Below are 18,373 nucleotides of genomic sequence, written 5' to 3' on the forward strand. Positions count from 1 at the left end.
AAACACGGTGAAACCCCGTCTCTACTAAACATACAAAAAAATTAGCCGGGCGTGATGGCGGGCGCCTGTAGTCCCAGATATTTGGGAGGCTGAGGCAGGAGAATGGTGTGAACCCAGGAGGCAGAGCTTGCAGTGAGCTGAGATCGGGCCACTGCACTCCAGCCTGGGAGACAGAGTGAGACTCCGTCTCAAAAATAAAAAATAAAAAAAGTAACATTTTATATGCTGCCTCAATGCTTAGACCAGAAAACAGAGCAAGAAAAATACTGCCTCATGCATGAAAACAGAAGGGGGGAATTCATATGGTTTTCTGTTTCTCTGTCGGGGCACATATGTGCATCAGTGCAGAACCTCGATAACTTAGAATCTTGTTAAAAAGCTTCAGGCCTCACCATCTCCATCAAAGCCATCTGCCTCAGAAGCAGTTTGCTGGAAGTACACATTTCTAGGTTCCACCTCTAACCTGCAGAGACAGAATCACTGGGGTTCGGGCCTGGGAATCTGCACAACTCATGCTCTAATGACAAGGTAAATGAGTCCATACATACAATTTGTAATTTGTGTATTTGTAAGGGGAGACCGGAGAGCTATGCCCATAACCTACATAGGAAAGAGGCCCACATGCCAGCTCTGTGCGGTGATGGTATAAAGGCATCATCAGGGAAAAAAGGTATCAGGATCTTGATTCCAAAAACTGAGCAAACTTACAAGAGCTTCTCTACTAAAGGTGATGGCAAGTCTTTTGGACTGAAACTTGCCTAAAGGAGGCAAATTTAGCTTATCCATCATACTAGAGTCTGTTAAGAGTCTTGTGGACTAAAATCCTAACACATTCCCAAGTGTAGGTAGGGTTAAAGTTCTTATTCAGCTGCAGAGGACATCCTGCACAGCTCTGGGTAATTCTCTCCTTTGAGAAACAGAGAAAAACAGAACGCATGAGAGCCAGCCCGCATTTATGGAATTTGAGGAAAAGGTCATCAGAATCCTATAGAATATATCTGATTCTAGGGAATGACTTGTTTGGGTTTAAAACATATGGTGAATCAGAAATAATTTTTTACTGGTTAATGAGACCTGGCCATAAAAATGCTTTTCTCACCAAGTGGAAGCTAAGCTTCACTCCTTCATAAGATCCAGTAGTTATGAGACTCCCCTCCTTGCATGTGCCTTTGGAGGAGAGAAACCAATGAAAGCAAAGGCCTTGCTCAGAGAAAGGACAGAACAAGTAGGGGGACCCTGGAGAACTGGACCACAGACAGGAACAGGACAGGGGGCACCACAGCAGGTTCGAACCCAGCCAAGACCAAGGTGGACCCTTGTAGGGCTTTATCCTGCTTATTCCGGAGATGCTTTGAGATCAGATTGACAACCAAACTGTTGATCCAGAAGCAATCAAGACCATGTCCATTGCTGCGGAGAACATCCACCCCACAAGCACAACCTGCCTTAGGACCAGAGGCAGGAAAATACGAGCAGGGGCGATTGGGGCCATTACTTCTCCCTTGGTCCACTACACCTAGAGAATAGCTTCATTGTGTGTGTGTGAACCCTCCTTAAAAAATATTTTGTCATGTTCTTCATTGCCAAGAGAGGGTCAGCTCCAGACTCACTAATAACTGGCTCTGTGAGATCTCGCCCACCGGAGAAAGGCCTGCTACCACACAACACACCCACAGCTGCAACGTGAAGGGACCCCTGGCACCCAGTGCACTGACCTTCTCCTGGTAGAGCTTGTGCAGCCAGGCCGAGCACTCGTCATCGTCTTCAGGGATGTCTTCCAGTGGGATCCTCCTGCAAAGGCAGAGAGCAGCTAGCAGAGAGGAGGTGATGCCCCCTCCCCCAACATACAGTTTCCAGTAACGGTGCTGCCGTTTTTTGTTTTTATCTGGGTCGCCTAAATAATGTGGAAATGAAGAGAGTAATGCAAGTGATAGAAAGAAGGGGCGTTCCACATCCACACTGGAGAAACAGGCAAAAATGCGATTATGACCCACGAAGGAACAACCCAGGGGCCAATTCAATGGCACAGACAGATGCTGTCAGAACAGGGGACACTTCCCTCATTCCGTCTTCCCTCCCACCTCACAAAAAGGCCCCCAAAACCTGATATTTGCCTCTTCCAAAGAGGACAACACTGCCTCAGTTTCCACATGAGACAATCCAATATACACAGAATCAATGCATCAGAGACAATATCCTAGTAATTTCTTCTTAGCCAAGTAACCAACTTACTGGTAATGGCAGATTATCTCCCATCAAATGATTCCTCTGGCCTCTTGGTTAGCCTTGAGGCAGACTTTCTGCAAAGGTTTTGACAAGTCAGTGATGTGGATGGTGGGGAATTAAAGTTCTCCCAGATGGAAGTAGCCAGGGCATCTTCCCCAGGCTCCATGGCTCAGACAGGGGTCTTGAGTCACTGTGCACCAGCGAGAGCTCAGAGACTTGGGTGGCTCTGGGGACTGGTGCTGGCAAGGGCTTGCCACTCGATCATTTGCAAAGAGCCCATACTGAACACGGGGAGAAGTCACTCTGCCACCTTTGCCGTTCCTATTTGTTCTCAGGTTGATGGCTCTTGTGATTTCAAGGGACGTTCATTTATACTCAATTTTGTCCATGTCAAAGTCTGCATCTGGCTTGATTTCTCAGGTCACTTCACTCCCTTCTATGGCCTAAGAATATCTTAGTAAGAAGATTTGAGAGTTTATCTATCACACTAGAGTCTGTTAAGAGAATAAAGGATGGGATTCCATCTTGTAACAGATTACAATGAGCCACTTCCTTTTCAAGGCAGTATTGTACAGAGGTAAGGTTTTCACATAATTAGAACTTACCCCATAAGCCCCTCCGGAAATATTCTTTCACCTTTTCTGTTCCTACGCACACTGCACTTCTCTGGATCCTCTACTTCTTTGCTCTTTGATCTACTCTGCTTTGGAAATGAGATCTCTCAAGTCTGCCTAATATTTCTTTATTTGGATAGTAGGAATGTAGTGAGTTTTGCCCTTTTCAGCAACTTGACATTATCGCCCTTGATGTTTCAGTGCTTTGTACTGATGTATGTTCAGAAAAATGCCCAATCATTTTCAATGGGCAGCTACAACAAAAAGATGTGTGTTGAATAGCATCAATGCTAACCTTCCTCTGGGGTCAAGAGGGTGATCTGGCTTCAGTGAGTGAACGTGCCAGTATCATTTTTGGGCTGATTGTCACACATGCTTTGGAGAGTTGCAGCTACCTGAGAGGTGAAATAATCTTGTACACATCTTGGGGTTTTCCCAAATAACTGAGCCCAGCTGGCCATCGAGTGGAGCTCCTGCCAGCTGTCAGAGAACATGGGGAATAAAACCTCACTTTACTCCTAGGAGGTCTAAAGGTCTCCTTCGGGCAGGTGGGTGATTCTCCTGCCTTCATATGCCACAGAACTGAGTCACAGGGCAGACTCTTGCCTGCACCATCAGACAAGAAGTCAATGATGATGACGATGCTGTCCTATTTTCATGGGAAAGCCAGAGTCGTTTTTAGATCAGAAGCTACTTAACTTTGGCCGCCAGTCCACCAAAATATCTCCCAGGAAAGCCTGAACGTTTGGTGTGGCCTGGTGGGAATGTAGGGCCCCTGGACTTTCAGGGTGCTGTGTTGTAATGTGGCTTCTGTAAGGTCTTGAATCAGAAGGTTATACGCCCCTGGATTAGTTCTCCATTAGCGGGCATTTCAGATTCTCTTGATTAGCATTCAGAGAAGATGATCCACAGCACAACAAACCAATATGGTCCCTGACCCGTCACACTGGGTTTTAATGCATGAACTGCCATTGTGTTTACTATCTGCAGCACCTTCCAATTCTGTTTCCCACTGATTTTGGTGACATTCTGGAGGTGTTCAGCCCATTCTATAAGCAGGCAGAGAGAACTAGTTTGACTAATATGTTCTGGAAGTGTCTTCAATAAAATCATTAATAGCCTGGAACATAACACGTAAGTGAGACACTGCAAGAGTTCTGCATTTGTGTCTAGACCGCCTTATATAAATACACATCTGTGTGTATTCCATACAGCAGACCCATCGCCCATGAAAAGGGTCAATAACATATTCTCTTCACACCAACACCAAAATAATTATAAAATACAGCCTTCCATTTGTTCAACCTAAGCTCTTTGATACGAAAGAGCTGGTTACAGAGGATCCAGAAGGAGCTGGGATGGAAGGAGACTTCAGCAGATCATTCCAATAGTAGGATGTGTCAAATTCAATGCAAAACAGACTGCAAAGAAGTCAGTGTGACCCAGGGATCCCTGGAAGAAAGTCTCTAGGTCATTTGTGATGTGTTTACTTTGAAATGGGCACTGTCTTCTTTTCTGGAAACGAAACAGTTCGACTTACCTAACATACAAATCTGCATGGTATTTCTTTCCATTTAGGACTCCCAGCAGTGTTGGATTTTCATTATTTCTGAAATTGAGTGTACAGTCATATACAGCTGAAACTATAAAAAATAAAACAAATACAAAGCAGTATATAGCGTGTGAACCCAATTTTGTTCTGTAGATACACACATTGGAAGACAATAATCAAATGGCTAACTGCTTATCTAGAAATTGTGTGGTCAGATTTCTTTTTTTCTATATGGTCTACATGTTCTACACTGAATGTGTATTATCTTTTGTAATCATAAAATCCCACTAGAACTTAGTAATAGAAAACAGGGTCATTGCTGAAGCCAGGTCACTTTTTTCTTTTCTTTTCTTTTCTTTTCTTTTCTTTTCTTTTCTTTTTTGGAGATGGAGTCTCACTCTGTCACCCAGGAGTGCAGTGGTGCAATCTCGGCTCACTACAACCTCTGCCTCCCGGGTTCAAACAATTCTCCTGCCTCAGCCTCCCAAGTAGCTGGGGTTACAGACACCCACCACCACGCCCAGCTAATTTTTGTATTTTTAGTAGAGACAGGGATTCACCATGTTGGTCAGACTGGTCTTGAACTCCTGACCTCAAGTGCTCTGCCCGCCTCAGCCTCCCAAAGTGCTGGGATTACAGGTGGGAGCCACTGTACCCAGCCCAGATCACTTTTAAAGCAATACTGCAAAGTCAGGTCTAGAGGTACTACGACGATGATTTGTAACTTTCTAATGTGCCCAGCCTATCATTTCAGTCAAGAAACACCGAAATTTGAACAAGTGTGGATGATAAGAAAAATTATTCCAAAGGAAACTAAGGATGTGTCTCAGTTACAACAGCATAACCATTCTATGAGCATTATTTTCCCCTAGAAAAAGAAGATAGCTACAAATTATCCTAGGAGAAGATACTGATGAGAAACTCCTTAAGGAATTGGATTGTAGTCAGTTGAAGCTTCTTGGATCAAAGGATGAAAGAATATAGGAAGGAACGAGTGAAGGAACAGAAGAGATAAATGCACAGTGGAAAATGGCTACTTGCTGAAGTGTAAGAGCCCCAGACGGTAGGAGGAACGGGTGGGAACCCCAGCGGCTGCCACCTTTTCCCACCGGTGGGATCTTCTCTTGGGCAGCTGGGGCTAGGTCTTCTCCTGGAGAAGGGAGCCTCTGTCACACAGCTGCTGAGATGATGGAGGTCAGGCACTTACTGCAGGGCCCAGCACATGGTTTGTGTTCAATAAATGATGAGCCAGACACTTCACTGGGAGCTTTATATATGTGCAAGTATTAATAAAAGGAGTGGGAGAATGGCAGGAAGGAGGAAAGGCCCTTGGTCTGGTTGGGAATATGTGGAACCCAGATTCAAAAACAATAAATCACCATCTGTTTTCTTCTACCTGCTGCCTGACCACCGTGCGGGGTCTGCAGGTCCCCTATCTGTTGCCCTGCAGGAGAGCCTGGAAGCGGGGCCCGGAGTGCCCGAGACCACTCACCTCCGCCTTGGGGCTGAAGACGGGACTGTTCTCCTGAGCCCTCCTGAGGAGTAGCTGCCTGGTCAGGGTGGCTGGGAGAGAACCTGGATGCTTATCATATTTCCCAGGCATTTTAAAGCATAAATGGGTATCTACAGGAACAGCTGTTCAGGCTGTGTGGACCATGACTGTAGTGTCCTAGGGCTTCCCAGTAAGAAGGGGCCACAGAGCTCACGTAGTTCAGCGGTTTTGACACCTCCTTTCCTCCAACCTGTTCATACAGGGACCCATGCAGACAACGGAAGAGGCTGACTCTGGTTAAGCAAAGGTGGGGAGAACCCACGGGTTCCCCAAAGAGCCACCTAAATATCAGTGACTTGTCCAACTGTCTCATTTTCCAGAGGAAAACCTCAAAAAAAGTGTCTTGAACGGAGAGCCAGCCTGATTCTAACTGCAAGGCGCATCAGAAGGAGTGAGAGCAGCCGCTGCCAGCCCCCGCCAGCCAGGAGCAAATCCCAGCTCGCCATGTACTGGCTGAGTCACACTGCGCCAGCTCCTTAACTTCTCTGAGCCCCAATGTCCTTATCTGTGAACTGAAAGCAAAAAGAAAAAGCAATCTGCCTTCCTGAGTCCTGTGAGGACATCCTATGTGCACAGTGCGTACAGGGCCTGGCGTGCCAGACGCGCCCGAGACCGGTGTTGGCTGTTCTTGGAAACAGCCTTGTTAACTCTCCGTGATGAACAGCATAGAGCTGGACGGCCTTGCGAGGCAAGACTGAGGCAAAGCTCAGTTAGGAAGCCGCGCTGGCCCAACCCAGAGGGGATGGATCAGGAGGGGAACACGTAGCCCTGCAAGCTGGGCAACCCCACCAGGGGCAGAAGGTGAGATGTGCAGTGGGAGGCAGGGGGCCCCTAACAAGAGCAGCCTTTGATTAAATGTTTATCATGTACCAGGTGGGATGCTGAGCCCTTTACCCAGCTTTTCTCATTTAATCCTCCTTGCAACCCTAACAGATTTTGCAGAACTCGGAGCAAACTTAGGATCAGATAGATAAGGTCACTTGCCCAGAGTCACACAGCTGGTCAGCAGAGGAAACAGGATTCAGTGAGGTCTCCTGATCAGGGAGTGCACAGGGTCTTGACGCTGCTGGACAGTGCAGAGCGCAGCAGCCTGGGAGGTGGAGCGGGGGACGAGCAATGGGGGCATCCTTGGCCCTGGGGCCCAGGGTCGGTGTAGAGGCAGGGACTGCAGGGAGCAGGATAATTCTGGCCCTTGGGCTGAGCCCAGAGCAAAAGAGACATTTAGGCAGCTAGTGCCCCTCTGTGCCGCTGACCTTCTAAGAGGCTGGGCAGAGGGGAAGGACCTCGGAGGTGGCTGGCCTGGTGGGCCCTCGGTTCTGCAGGCCCGAGTGAGCTGCTGAGACTCCAGAGCCCGCTTTTCTCTCTCCTCTCCGGGAGTAAGAGCTGCCTGCCAGGATGTTGCGGGGATTGAAGGTGACACTGTGTGGAGTACATGGCATTGTGCCAATAGAGGTCATCAAGGAACACTGGTGACCAGGAGAAGAGGGATGAGGAAGCAAGGGAAGAATGTGGGGAAGAAGAAACTGGTTAACAGGGCTAAGGGCAGGGCAGGCACACAGAGGGGCGAGGGGGCCAGGGCACAGCCCGCCTGGCCTGGGTTCCAGCAGCCCCAGAAGGGAGCGGGGCTGGCGCTGGCCTGGGTGTGCAGCGGGGTGTTAAACAGGCAGCAGAGGCCAGCAGGGAGGGCTACCCAGGGCCTTCAACCACCGCTGCAGCCGGTGGGTCACCTGGGGACTTTCAGAGGTACAGATTCACCAACTCTGTTGCTCCAGAGGTCCTGGTAGGGGGTCGGCCAGGGCTGGAGAAACCAAGGGGCCCCAGATGCAGGCCTGGGGAGGAGTTCGGGGCCCCCTGCCCTTTGCCTCAGAAGGAGGAGAGGAGACAAGAGGATAAGGCCGAGGAAGGCGGCAGCGTGGGGCCGGGAGCCGCATTCAGCTGGGTTCTAGCTCCCTCCAGGAAGGAGACAACTTCGCCTGAAGTGCTTTGCCTGAGAAGGAGCACAGGAAGCCGCCCCCAGGGCCTGGAGCCCACGGAAAGGGCCAAGGGACTGTGAGGGCGTGGGGAGGCCAGATGTGCAGAAGGAGACAGAGGGTGTTTCTGAACTGGAGACAGAAGGGTCAAAAAGAAGACAAAAGCGTGACAAGAGGCCAGAGGCAAGTTGTTGCTATTTTCTTCTTCTTACCGATGGCCATTTAGGGTTCCAGACTCCGAGGTCAGCTGTGACAGACCACAAGGTCAGAGTTCAGCTGATGCCAACAGGTGGGCAAGAAATGCCCCTCAAACCCAACTGTGCCGTCTGGGCCTGCAGGCCTGGACCCAGGTTACCCCATGGGCCATCCAGGCACCCAGCACATTTGCATAGCAGAGGGCAGTGCTGGCCTGGACACCCCAGGAAAAGCAGGTACAGGCCCACCCTGAGTGCCAGCCAGGGGTGCAAATGCCATTTGACCTTGGTTCCCAGTCACTGAGACTGGACTTGAGCAGCCACTCTGAGCTCCTAGCCTCAAGTCAGCTGGGAAGTGCTGGCAGGAAGCAAGCTCTGCCCATCCGGAGCTGGGGCTTGTCTTCCTCGCTGCCACGGGGAGGCCCAGGGCCACACACTCTTCCTTACCTACATTTCTCAAGCTCCTCACGGTGATGGCGAAGCCCTTGGTTCGTGGCAACAGGTGATGCTTGAGGCGAGGCAGCCCCTTGGCCCGGGCCACCTGCATGCTGATCTCATGCTTCTTCTCCGTGAACCGCGTGCCCTCACAGTGAATCAGGAACTGGAAGGAAGGAGGCAGGAGTCGCACGCAGCCTCGGGGTCACACACAGCACTGGGGTCATGCATGGCCCTGGGGTCACACACAGCCCCAGGGTCACATATGGCCACACGATCACACACGGCCCCATGGTTACATACAGCCCTGAGGTCACACATAGCCCTGGGGTCACACACAGCCCTGGGGTCACACACAGCCCTGGGGTCACACACAGCCCTGGGGTCACATACAGCCCTGAGGTCACACACAGCCCTGGGGTCACACACAGCCCTGGGGTCACACACAGCCCTGGGGTCACATACAGCCCTGAGGTCACACACAGCCCTGGGGTCACACACAGCCCTGGGGTCACACACAGCCCTGGGGTCACATACAGCCCTGAGGTCACACACAGCCCTGGGGTCACACACAGCCCTGGGGTCACACACAGCCCTGGGGTCACACACAGCCCTGAGGTCACACATAGCCCTGGGGTCACACACAGCCCTGGGGTCACACATAGCCCTGGGGTCACACACAGCCCTGGGGTCACACATAGCCCTGGGGTCACACACAGCCCTGGGGTCACACATAGCCCTGGGGTCACACACAGCCCTGGTGTCATGCATGGCCCTGGGGTCACACAAAGCCCCAGGGTCACATATGGCCACATGATCACACACAGCCCCATGGTCACACACAGCCCTGGGGTCACACACGGCCCCATGGTCACACACAGCCCCACAGTCATACGTGGCCCCATGGTCACACACGGCCCCATGGTCGCATACATCCCTGAGGTTATACACAGCCCTATGGTCACACACAGCCCTGGAGTCACACGGGACCACACAGTCACGTGTCCTGTGGAAGTCACATGGGGGTCCCACGGTCACAGTCCTGCAGGAGCCCTTGGGACACAGCTGCTCTGGTGCCTACGTACAAAATACTTCTCGGGGTAGTCCTGGAGGTGCTGCAAACTGGCGGCGACCGTCTTGCGGTCCTGCTCCCACTTGCGCGAACAGAACACCATCTCGGTGAAGTACCACATCCAGCCGATGATCGGGACATAGGCCAGCTCTTTCTTGGCCAGGACCTTGGAGCCCTGAAACAGAAGAAGGAGCCCAGGTGCCCATGAAGGAGACGTCAGAGCCACCTCCCGGGGCTGTTGGAGACTGAAGTAGAAAAAGAGGAGGGGACGTTCACACCAGACGCCTCGCGACAGTCCCAGAACACATGCTGTCGAGGCCATGGACCCTGGTGCCCTCCCCACCTTTCAGCTAGAGGTCCAGGTTGTGCTCGCCCTGCCAGTGTGGGAGCAGGGGGCAGGGGCACCCTGGTTCTCAGCACAGACGGCAGGAGTCAAGAAGGCAGCAGCGAGCAGTCACAGGTATTCAGGGTCCTGACGATGCTCCCATCACCATCCAAATGGTTTCTAGGTTATCACCGTCACATACTCGCTAAGCCCACCGTGCAGCTGTGTGACACTAATTTGTGCACCTCTTTTCTGCAGATCTGAGTTTTGTGATATTACAAAATATAGTAATTCTTGATCACTGAAAATGTCAAACGCTAGAAAATGTAGCATTCCTAGGTGTGAGGTTAACATCCTTCTCGAACAGTTGTTGGCCAAAGATTCATTTGAATCCGATTTTTCCGAGACAGCTCGACTCACTCTGCTGAGCTCTGCAGTTGAGGCAAACAGGAGTCTCCGCTCACAGAGCAGGCTGCGGAACGCAGTGGGATCTCCGGGTACAGCTGGTCCAAGCTGGGAGTAAAACCCAGACCAGGAGATGTGCTCGGTGCCCTCCACACCCGCTGCCAGCATGTCCTTGAGGCTGAGACGGGGCAGAAGCACCTGCCAGAGACCTTTTTGAGGCTGATGCAGGTGCACGAGCTAGGCCCCAACGGGTCCCCTCTGGGGACTCTCAGGGCAGTCCTGGGTCCCCAGGGCTCGGTGTGGCCCTCCCCAGCCAGGCGTCCACTACATCAGTCCCCCTACACTGAGGAAGACCAGGGCTTCAGTGGGATGGACGGGGCAGTGGAGACACAAAAACTGCTTTTTATCTGATGGATGTTTATCTTTTCACCTTAATTTTGGAACTGGCCAAGATGCTCCTTGATCAATGGGTCGATGACTGATCAATGGGATATCAGCAGTCAGGGCAGCCCTAAACCTAGGATGCCCACAGCGTGGAGAGCTCCGGCTTCAACACAGCCCTCTCTCCTCTCCTCCCCGTTACACCCATGCCTCTCTGCAGCTCCAGCTCAGCACAGGGTCAGTAAGCCGTGTCCCCCAACCTACTGGCAGAACAGAAAAAGGTCTAAACAGCCAATTGCTACCCTACTTTAAAAAAACAAGAAACTTCTTCCCTCACATGGGGTAGAAAAGGCAGATACCTTCTAGGTTTAGTATCTCCATTTTCTGATGGAGTTTGTTTTTCACACAAATCCAACACGCAGTTTCTCTCCAAGAAAACTTAGCCATGAAATCGGAGGCCCTATCCCCAGGGGACTCCAGGAACATCCCCGTGGGTGGGTGAACCCACCGGTGTGGGTGTGAGGGCTTACCGTGTGCTGTGCCCATGATATTTTTTAAAATTATATTTACCTGAACTCATTCCAAACATGCAGTCATTTGAAGGAGCTATAAATGATGATTGGTTCTGCAGCCAGGAGGGGGCCACAGACTAAAGCAGCAGCTGTTGGCCCTGGGAAGGTGAGAGGTCCCATGCAGCCAGTCATGGCTTCTGCTGAGGAAAAGCACTCTCAGGGATATTTCCCGTTCACAATTCTATCCTGCAAGATCCTAGTGGGTCCTAGTGGTTGGCCTCTGATGACCTGCTGCTAAATGGAAATGACAACTTTGACAGTGATGCGGGTTATCTAGACCCGTAGATGGTCACCTGGGACGGGAGTCTCTATCTCCATCCCCCTTAGATCACCAAAAATGTTTAGATGTCCCACGGTAGACACGTCACGTGGGTTATGGTGTGTACCAGATCTTGTACAACACTAGAGAGGAGTCAGCAAGCTATTGCCCTCGGGACAAGCCTGCTCCTCTGCCTGCTTTTGTAAGTGACGTCCTGTGGCCACACAGCCTCTTGTCCATGTGCCTATTGTCTGCAGCTGCCTTCACGCTACACACAGGAGTGTTTTTTGACAGACACGCTGTGGTCCACAAAACCTAAAATATTCATTCTCTGGCCCATTCCAGATGACATTTGTCAACCCCTAATTTAGAGCCACTAAAACTTGTTTTCTATGACTGTGTAATGGCTAGGCAATGGTTTACTGTATAATACTAAATTTTTAAAAGATCTGGAACAAAGGTGAGTCTATAGCATGATTATGACTTTATGAAAAAAGTAAAGCAGAGAAGAACAACAGTAGTTGTTGCTGGGCTGTTGGGAACAGGCCCCCCAAAATCTGGCCATAAACTGGCCCCAAAACTGGCCATAAACAAAATCTCTGCAGCACTGTGACATGTTCATGATGGCCATAACACCCACTCTGGAAGGTTGTGGGTTTACCAGAATGAGGGCAAGGAACACCTGGCCTGCCCAGGGCGGAAAACCGCTTAAAGGTGTTCTTAAACCACAAACAATAGCATGAGTGACCTGTGCCTTAAGGACATGCTCCTGCTGCAGTTAACTAGCCCAACCTATTCCTTTAATTCACCCCATCCCTTTGTTTCCCATAAGGGATACTTTTAGTTAATTTAATATCTATAGAAACAATGCTAATGACTGGCTTGCTGTTAATAAATACATGGGTAAATCTCTGTTCAAGACTCTCAGCTCTGAAGGCTGTGAGACCCCTGATTTCCCACTTCACATCTCTATATTTCTGTGTGTCTTTAATTCCTCTAGCACTGCTGGGTTAGGGTCTGCCCGACCAAGCTGGCCTCGGCACTGGGCAGTCATTTATAAGTGATTTCTATTTTGTTAGATTTTCCAGCTTTTTTATTATAAACATATTTCACAGTATCCCTGTAACAATGTCACTTTTAAGAAGGGGCTGACATCAGCATGCTTTCGCCATCTGCTTTGGGAATATAAGTGAGGCTCTGGGTCAGAAACAGTTTTGTTTTGTTTTGAGACAGAGTTTTGCTCTTATTGCACAGGCTGGAGTGCAATGGCACAATCTTGGCTCACTGCAACCTCTGCCTCCCAGGTTCAAGTGATTCTCCTGTCTCAGCCTCCTGAGTAGCTGGGATGACAGGTGCCCGTCACCATGCCTGGCTAATTTTAGTATTTTTTGTAGACACTGGGTCTTACCATGTTGGCCAGGCTAGTCTCTAACTCCTGACCTCAGGTGATCTGCCTGCCTCGGCCTCCCAAAGTGCTGGGGTAACAGGTGTTTTTGATGATCAAAGGGAAAAGAAGAGACATAACTTTCTTTATATTGGCTTAATCCATCTTTCAACCTTAAAATTTTGGATGTTATCAATATGTCTAGGTTTTGATGTTAATTATGTTTGGTAAGAAACATGTTAAAATATTAAGGTAGAAGCTTTTACTTCTTCAAACTGAAGAAATGTCACTCAATTCTCTTTCCCTGGCAGGGCTGCATGAAAAGCTCTGGAATGAGACAGTCCTGTTTCTAACCAGGCTCTACCATGACCCAGCTGTGTGACTGTGCTCAAGACACCCAATCTTTCTGAGCTTCTGTTTCCCCTCTGTGTGATGAGGAAGACAACACATATTCCCTGGTGTCCCTGTAAAGACTGAATAATGTATGGAAACATCTACAAAAGCACAAAGTTGAGACTCTGACATGGGCGTTCAATAACTCGTGGCTATTATTTTCATCCCAGAGCAAGCAGTATCTGAACACCTCCTTATTCAACCCATTTTCTCTGCCATGCTTTAGCGTAATAGTAACAACAATAGATTACATTTATTTAAGCACAACTGAATAGTCACCGTGCACAGAGTTGCCCAAGTTAACTCACTTACGACAAAGAGACTAGAAACTGCTATTAAGACATACTGACAGTTCCCCCGGCAAAAGGTTCAATAGGCTATAACTATCATGGCTTTCCCAGGCCACTCAGAGGCTTCCATGTGTGATGCCAACAGCTTTCAGAGAGAATGTACAAGAAAATATACTAATTTCATCAATTCTGGATTTATTTCACAGGTCAACGTGAAAGGATTTACTGATGAGTTAGATGTATCAACAGATCTGTCTAGATACAAGCATATTTAGACAATCTAAAATTTTCACGTGGAGTAAACCACTATGGAGAGAGAGAGTGAAAGAGAGAGTTGTCTTAGGGCAGGTGCTTAGAGCTAATCTAGTTGAGCAACCCATCCTGAGGCTCCCCACAGCTCAGGGAAGCAGCCAGCCCCATGACCTGGTCTGCATCTCTGGCAAGTGGGCCAGCCCTTGCAGAGACCCTGGACGTTGGGAAGAGCTGACGCAGAGAGGGCCTGAGACCCAGTACTCTGACCCTGACCTTCAGAAGCTCTACAGCCTCTGGGGTGAAAAGGGATCGGAATGAGGCCATTCTAGTTAAGGTTTTCTCCAAAATGGCTACTCATCAAGGCTTCAGATGAAGATTCCAAATCCCGGTGCTGCGAGCAGCATGGCTGAGAGCAGCAGGGTATCCTGCTCCTGCACCGCCTCCACCCCCACTAACACCAGCAAGGAACCCCTCAGGGGCTGAGGCTCTATGGCCAGCTTTGTTTGCAAATGTCCAGTCATTCATGAAGGTTTCCCAGTAGGGTTACCAGTTAGTCAAATGAGCCAAGGTCATTTATCTCTACTAAATATATAAAATGAGGTATCTTAAGTGGAACTTCAAAAACAGGTGAGATGTTCCTTAACAATAAAGCAGGCTAAACAGCCTGCCTTTGAGTCCTTTGACTGTTTTCTTGACTACCAGCTGGAGCCACTGTAGCAAATGTTTCAGTTCCCTGGAGCCAAGACAAGCCATCCAGCCCTATCACTCCAGGGTCCCCACAAGTCCCCCCATAGCACAGCCTCCATTCTGATGTATGGTGCATAAGCGCATCGGATTGGAATCTTCAACCCAAGGCTGCTCTGTCCGTGCAAAGGTATTGATTAAGAAGCCCCCTATGCCAGGCATTATGCAGGTGCCGAGAACTCAATGCTGGTTATGATTACCTGTGGCCTTGAGGTGCCCAGAGTCTAGTGGGAAGGGAGAAGCAGAAAGCTTTCAGTTTCTGTGTTCCACTTCTGCCACTAAACTCTGCCAGTAAGTTGTTGTACAGACCCCTTCTGGCAAGAAAGGTGTGCGCAAGAGAGGATGGTATGGGCCTGGAATCTCTGAAATCTGTCCCTAGTTATAGCAAAATGCAGAAGAGACTGGAGCTCAAAATAATGAATCAGTTTGTGTGCACGCGTGCATGTGTGTATGTGTGTGTTCATCAAAAGTTGAGAGACTCCATTCTCTTTTTTTCGAGACGAAGTTTCACTCTTGTTGCCCAGGCTGGCGTGCAGTGGCACAATCTCAGCTCACTGCAATCTCTGCCTCCCGGGTTCAAGTGATTCTCCTGCCTCAGCCTCTGGAGTAGCTGGGATTACAGGCACCTGCCACCATCCCTGGCTAATTTTTTGTATTGTTAGTAGAGATGGGGTTTCACCATGTTGGCTAGTCTGGTCTCGAACTCCTGACCTTCAGGTCTCCCAAAGTGCTGGGATGGGATTACAGGTGTAAGCCACCATACCTGGCTTTTCTTTTTTTTTCTTTTTTTGAGATGGAGTCTTGCTCTGTTGCCCAGGCTGGAGTGCAGTGGTGCAATCTCGGCTCACTGCAACCTCCGCCTCCAGGGTTCAAGCGATTCTCCCGCCTCAGCCTGTGGAGTAGCTGGGATTACAGACACCTGCCACCACACCCAGCTAATTTTTTTTCTTTTTTTGTATTTTTAGTACAGACAAGGTTTCATCATGTTGGCCAGGTTGGTCTCAAATTCCTGACCTCAGGTGATCCACCCACCTCGGCCTCCCAAAGTGCTGGGATTAGACTCCATTCTTGCCAACTGCAGTAGCACAAGTGTGCCTGGCCTTGCTCACATTGCATTCCTTTCTCTTGCTTTCTGCCTTCTCTGATGCTGAGAGGAAAATGGTGTAGACCTTACACTGCCAGAAAAATCTCAAGAGAGTCTCAAAACAAAATGTATGCTGTTCCACAATTAGGCACAGCTGCAGGGGAAATGCATAAAGCAAACATTAAATGAAAGCACTCTCTAAGAATTCACCTCAGACTGGAATTAGAGACTTTATCCACGTGGGGCAGAGTACCCGTGGTTCTTGCACTCCTGACTGGCCTCCTCCAGCCAACCTCCCTCCGTTTACCAGGCCCCAAACTATTCTGGGTTTGACAGGCATGCAGATGTGTGGAGAGGAGAAGAGGACCATGCAGGCTTGAAGCAGCAGGATACTGATCACTACTGGCTCTGCTTTGAGGGGTCACGGTCACAGCTGTCAGGACACAAAGATGGGAGAGGAGCTCCCTGCACAAAGCCCTTGTCCACCCTGCCTGGACACAGGTCCTCAAGGCCCCTTCCCAGTTTCTCTTCTGAACGGACAGCGCAGCCCTTGTGGGATGGCGTTAGCCCCGCAGATGGGAAGGCAGAGCAGAGGCGTTACAGGGGTAGGTGGGAAAACAGGACGTCCCCAGGGCAGAAAGTAATAGGAGCGATTGGCCTCGCCCAGCACCCTATAGATAATAGGTGCTTGCTGAACAGTTGCAGGAAGCACAGGCAGATGGGGCATCAGAGGGCCCTAAGCACAGAGCACGTGGGAGTGAGAAAGGGGGACAGTTCATGGGATGATACCAAGTCGGTGTACAGCAGACAGCACAGGCTGTGACCGTTTGCTGAGGGCTGTGCACAGGGGAGGAGGAAGCCCCAAGCTTTCAACAACCCTGGCTTTATGAGCGGTGGGATCAGACTCTGGCTTGTTAAAGACACTGCCAGAGGATCCTGGTCAACAAAGAAGAAGACCCCGGTGTGTCCAACGTGGGACCGGACTTCTACAGATGAGCATGCGCTCCCACCTCCAGGATGGTAGTCGGTATGAACCCGCGGTGCAGCCATAGTCCCGTGAGCTGCCCGCTTCCTGCCCTGGCCAGTGGTTCGCCTGCTACCTCGGTCGTCACCATTATCGGGTTCCTCATCCATGTGATTCCAGATCCCAGCACACTTGCCAAACCCAGTGAATGGTAAGAGGCAGAGGGTGGCGTCCCAGCCCACTCCTAGTGCAAGGTCTGTGCCTGCAGAGCTGATGAACTCACATGGTGGCGGGCAGCACTGGGCATCTGCCATGGGCTCAGGTGATGCCAGCAGTGAGCAGGGTGCAAGACCACCCTACAGAGCTGACAAAACCATGGCGGTGGGCATATCTGCTGAAAATACCCCTCCATATCTGGAAACTTCTAACTTCTCTTCAGCCAAAGAGCCCTTGACAAGTGCATGTGTATGAAGAAGCTGGGGTAAAGGCGGTGAAATAATGCTGTGTTGCATGAACACGGTCTCCTAGAGAAACCACACACAATCAACACTCACTGGACACGTATTTTGAAGGTATATCAATCGCTATCGTTGTCATGATCGAAAATCCTTCGTTTAAAGAGGCAGCACAGGGCTTTATGGGCGCCCTCACGCACAGGCACTCTGCCTAGGAGGGATAATGCCACTCTCCTCCTCTCACCTTTCTCTGTGCAAAGAAATGCAATGCTGCTATTTTTCATTTGTTTTATTTATTGATTTATGTTTATAGAGACAGGGATCTCACTATGTTGCCCAGACTGGTCTCAAATTCCTGGCTTCAAGCCATCCTCCCATCTTGGCCTTCCAAACCACTGGAATTACAGGCGTGAGCCACTGTGCCAGGCCAGAAATGCAACATCTCAATCTGTGTTCAGGCCCAGCTGTATTACATATTTACTAAGAGGGCAAGGGAAGGTCTCAGACCAAATGTCATGTCACCGTGGGGTGGGCAGCCGCCAAGGGGCCCTGTGATCCTGGCCTCCTGGCACCCACGCCCCTGCACACCCTACCCCACATCCCTGGGGCACGGGCTGTGCTTACTGATCCACTTCCAACCAACAGTATGGATAGAAGGGATGGGAGGTCTCTCCCGGGTCCCGGTTACAGAAGCTTCATGGCTCGTGCCCCAGGCGCCCGCTCTCTCTCTCTTGCATGGCTCAACCTCAGAGGTGCAGTTGCCATATTCCAGGAAACACTGTGTTTTAAAACAAGCCTGTGTGGCGAGGGATGGAGGCCGGGCAGCAAACTCGTGAGCAAGCTTGGAGGCAGATCACACACAAGCCCCTCCCGAGAGACCCTGCCAGATCCCCCGCTCAGCTGCACCTGGATTCCTGACCACATAGGCAGGGGACTTTTATGACACGCTTGTTGTTTTAAGCCGCTATGTTTTGGGTCTCGTCACGCTGCCATGGATAACTAATCCACATGGCTTCTTTAAGGATCTGAAGACAAGTATCCCAGTTGGCCCGGCAGATAAATATTGATAATACAATAATAGCTGCTGCTCATGGTGTGCTTGCCAGGGCCTGGCGCTACCCAGACACTGAACGATCATGCTCTTATGTAACCAGCCTGGGCCTGCTAAGGGAAAAAGATAAGCAAATGGGGACGTGAAGCCTCAGGAACCTGACCTGCGCTTGCACACCACGGTTTGTTGGGCACCTTAG

General features: G+C 50.2%; 1 protein-coding gene across 2 annotated transcripts in view; it reads right to left on the reverse strand.

Annotated features, from left to right (window-relative positions):
• The window catches only part of AGPAT4 (1-acylglycerol-3-phosphate O-acyltransferase 4), a 144,889-nt gene that overhangs the window by 14,837 nt on the left and 111,679 nt on the right, over nt 1-18,373 (reverse strand). For both annotated transcript variants that reach the window (XM_008973633.6, XM_003820239.6), the window contains 4 exons: nt 9,629-9,790; nt 8,556-8,709; nt 4,381-4,483; nt 1,716-1,791 (listed from right to left, as the gene is read on the reverse strand). In XM_008973633.6, the coding sequence (XP_008971881.2) occupies nt 1,716-1,791; nt 4,381-4,483; nt 8,556-8,709; nt 9,629-9,790 (495 nt within the window). The remainder of the gene's footprint in view (nt 1-1,715; nt 1,792-4,380; nt 4,484-8,555; nt 8,710-9,628; nt 9,791-18,373) is intronic.

Source organism: Pan paniscus, chromosome 5 (assembly GCF_029289425.2).
Source record: "Pan paniscus chromosome 5, NHGRI_mPanPan1-v2.0_pri, whole genome shotgun sequence".
Classification (NCBI taxonomy): Eukaryota; Metazoa; Chordata; class Mammalia; order Primates; family Hominidae; genus Pan; species Pan paniscus.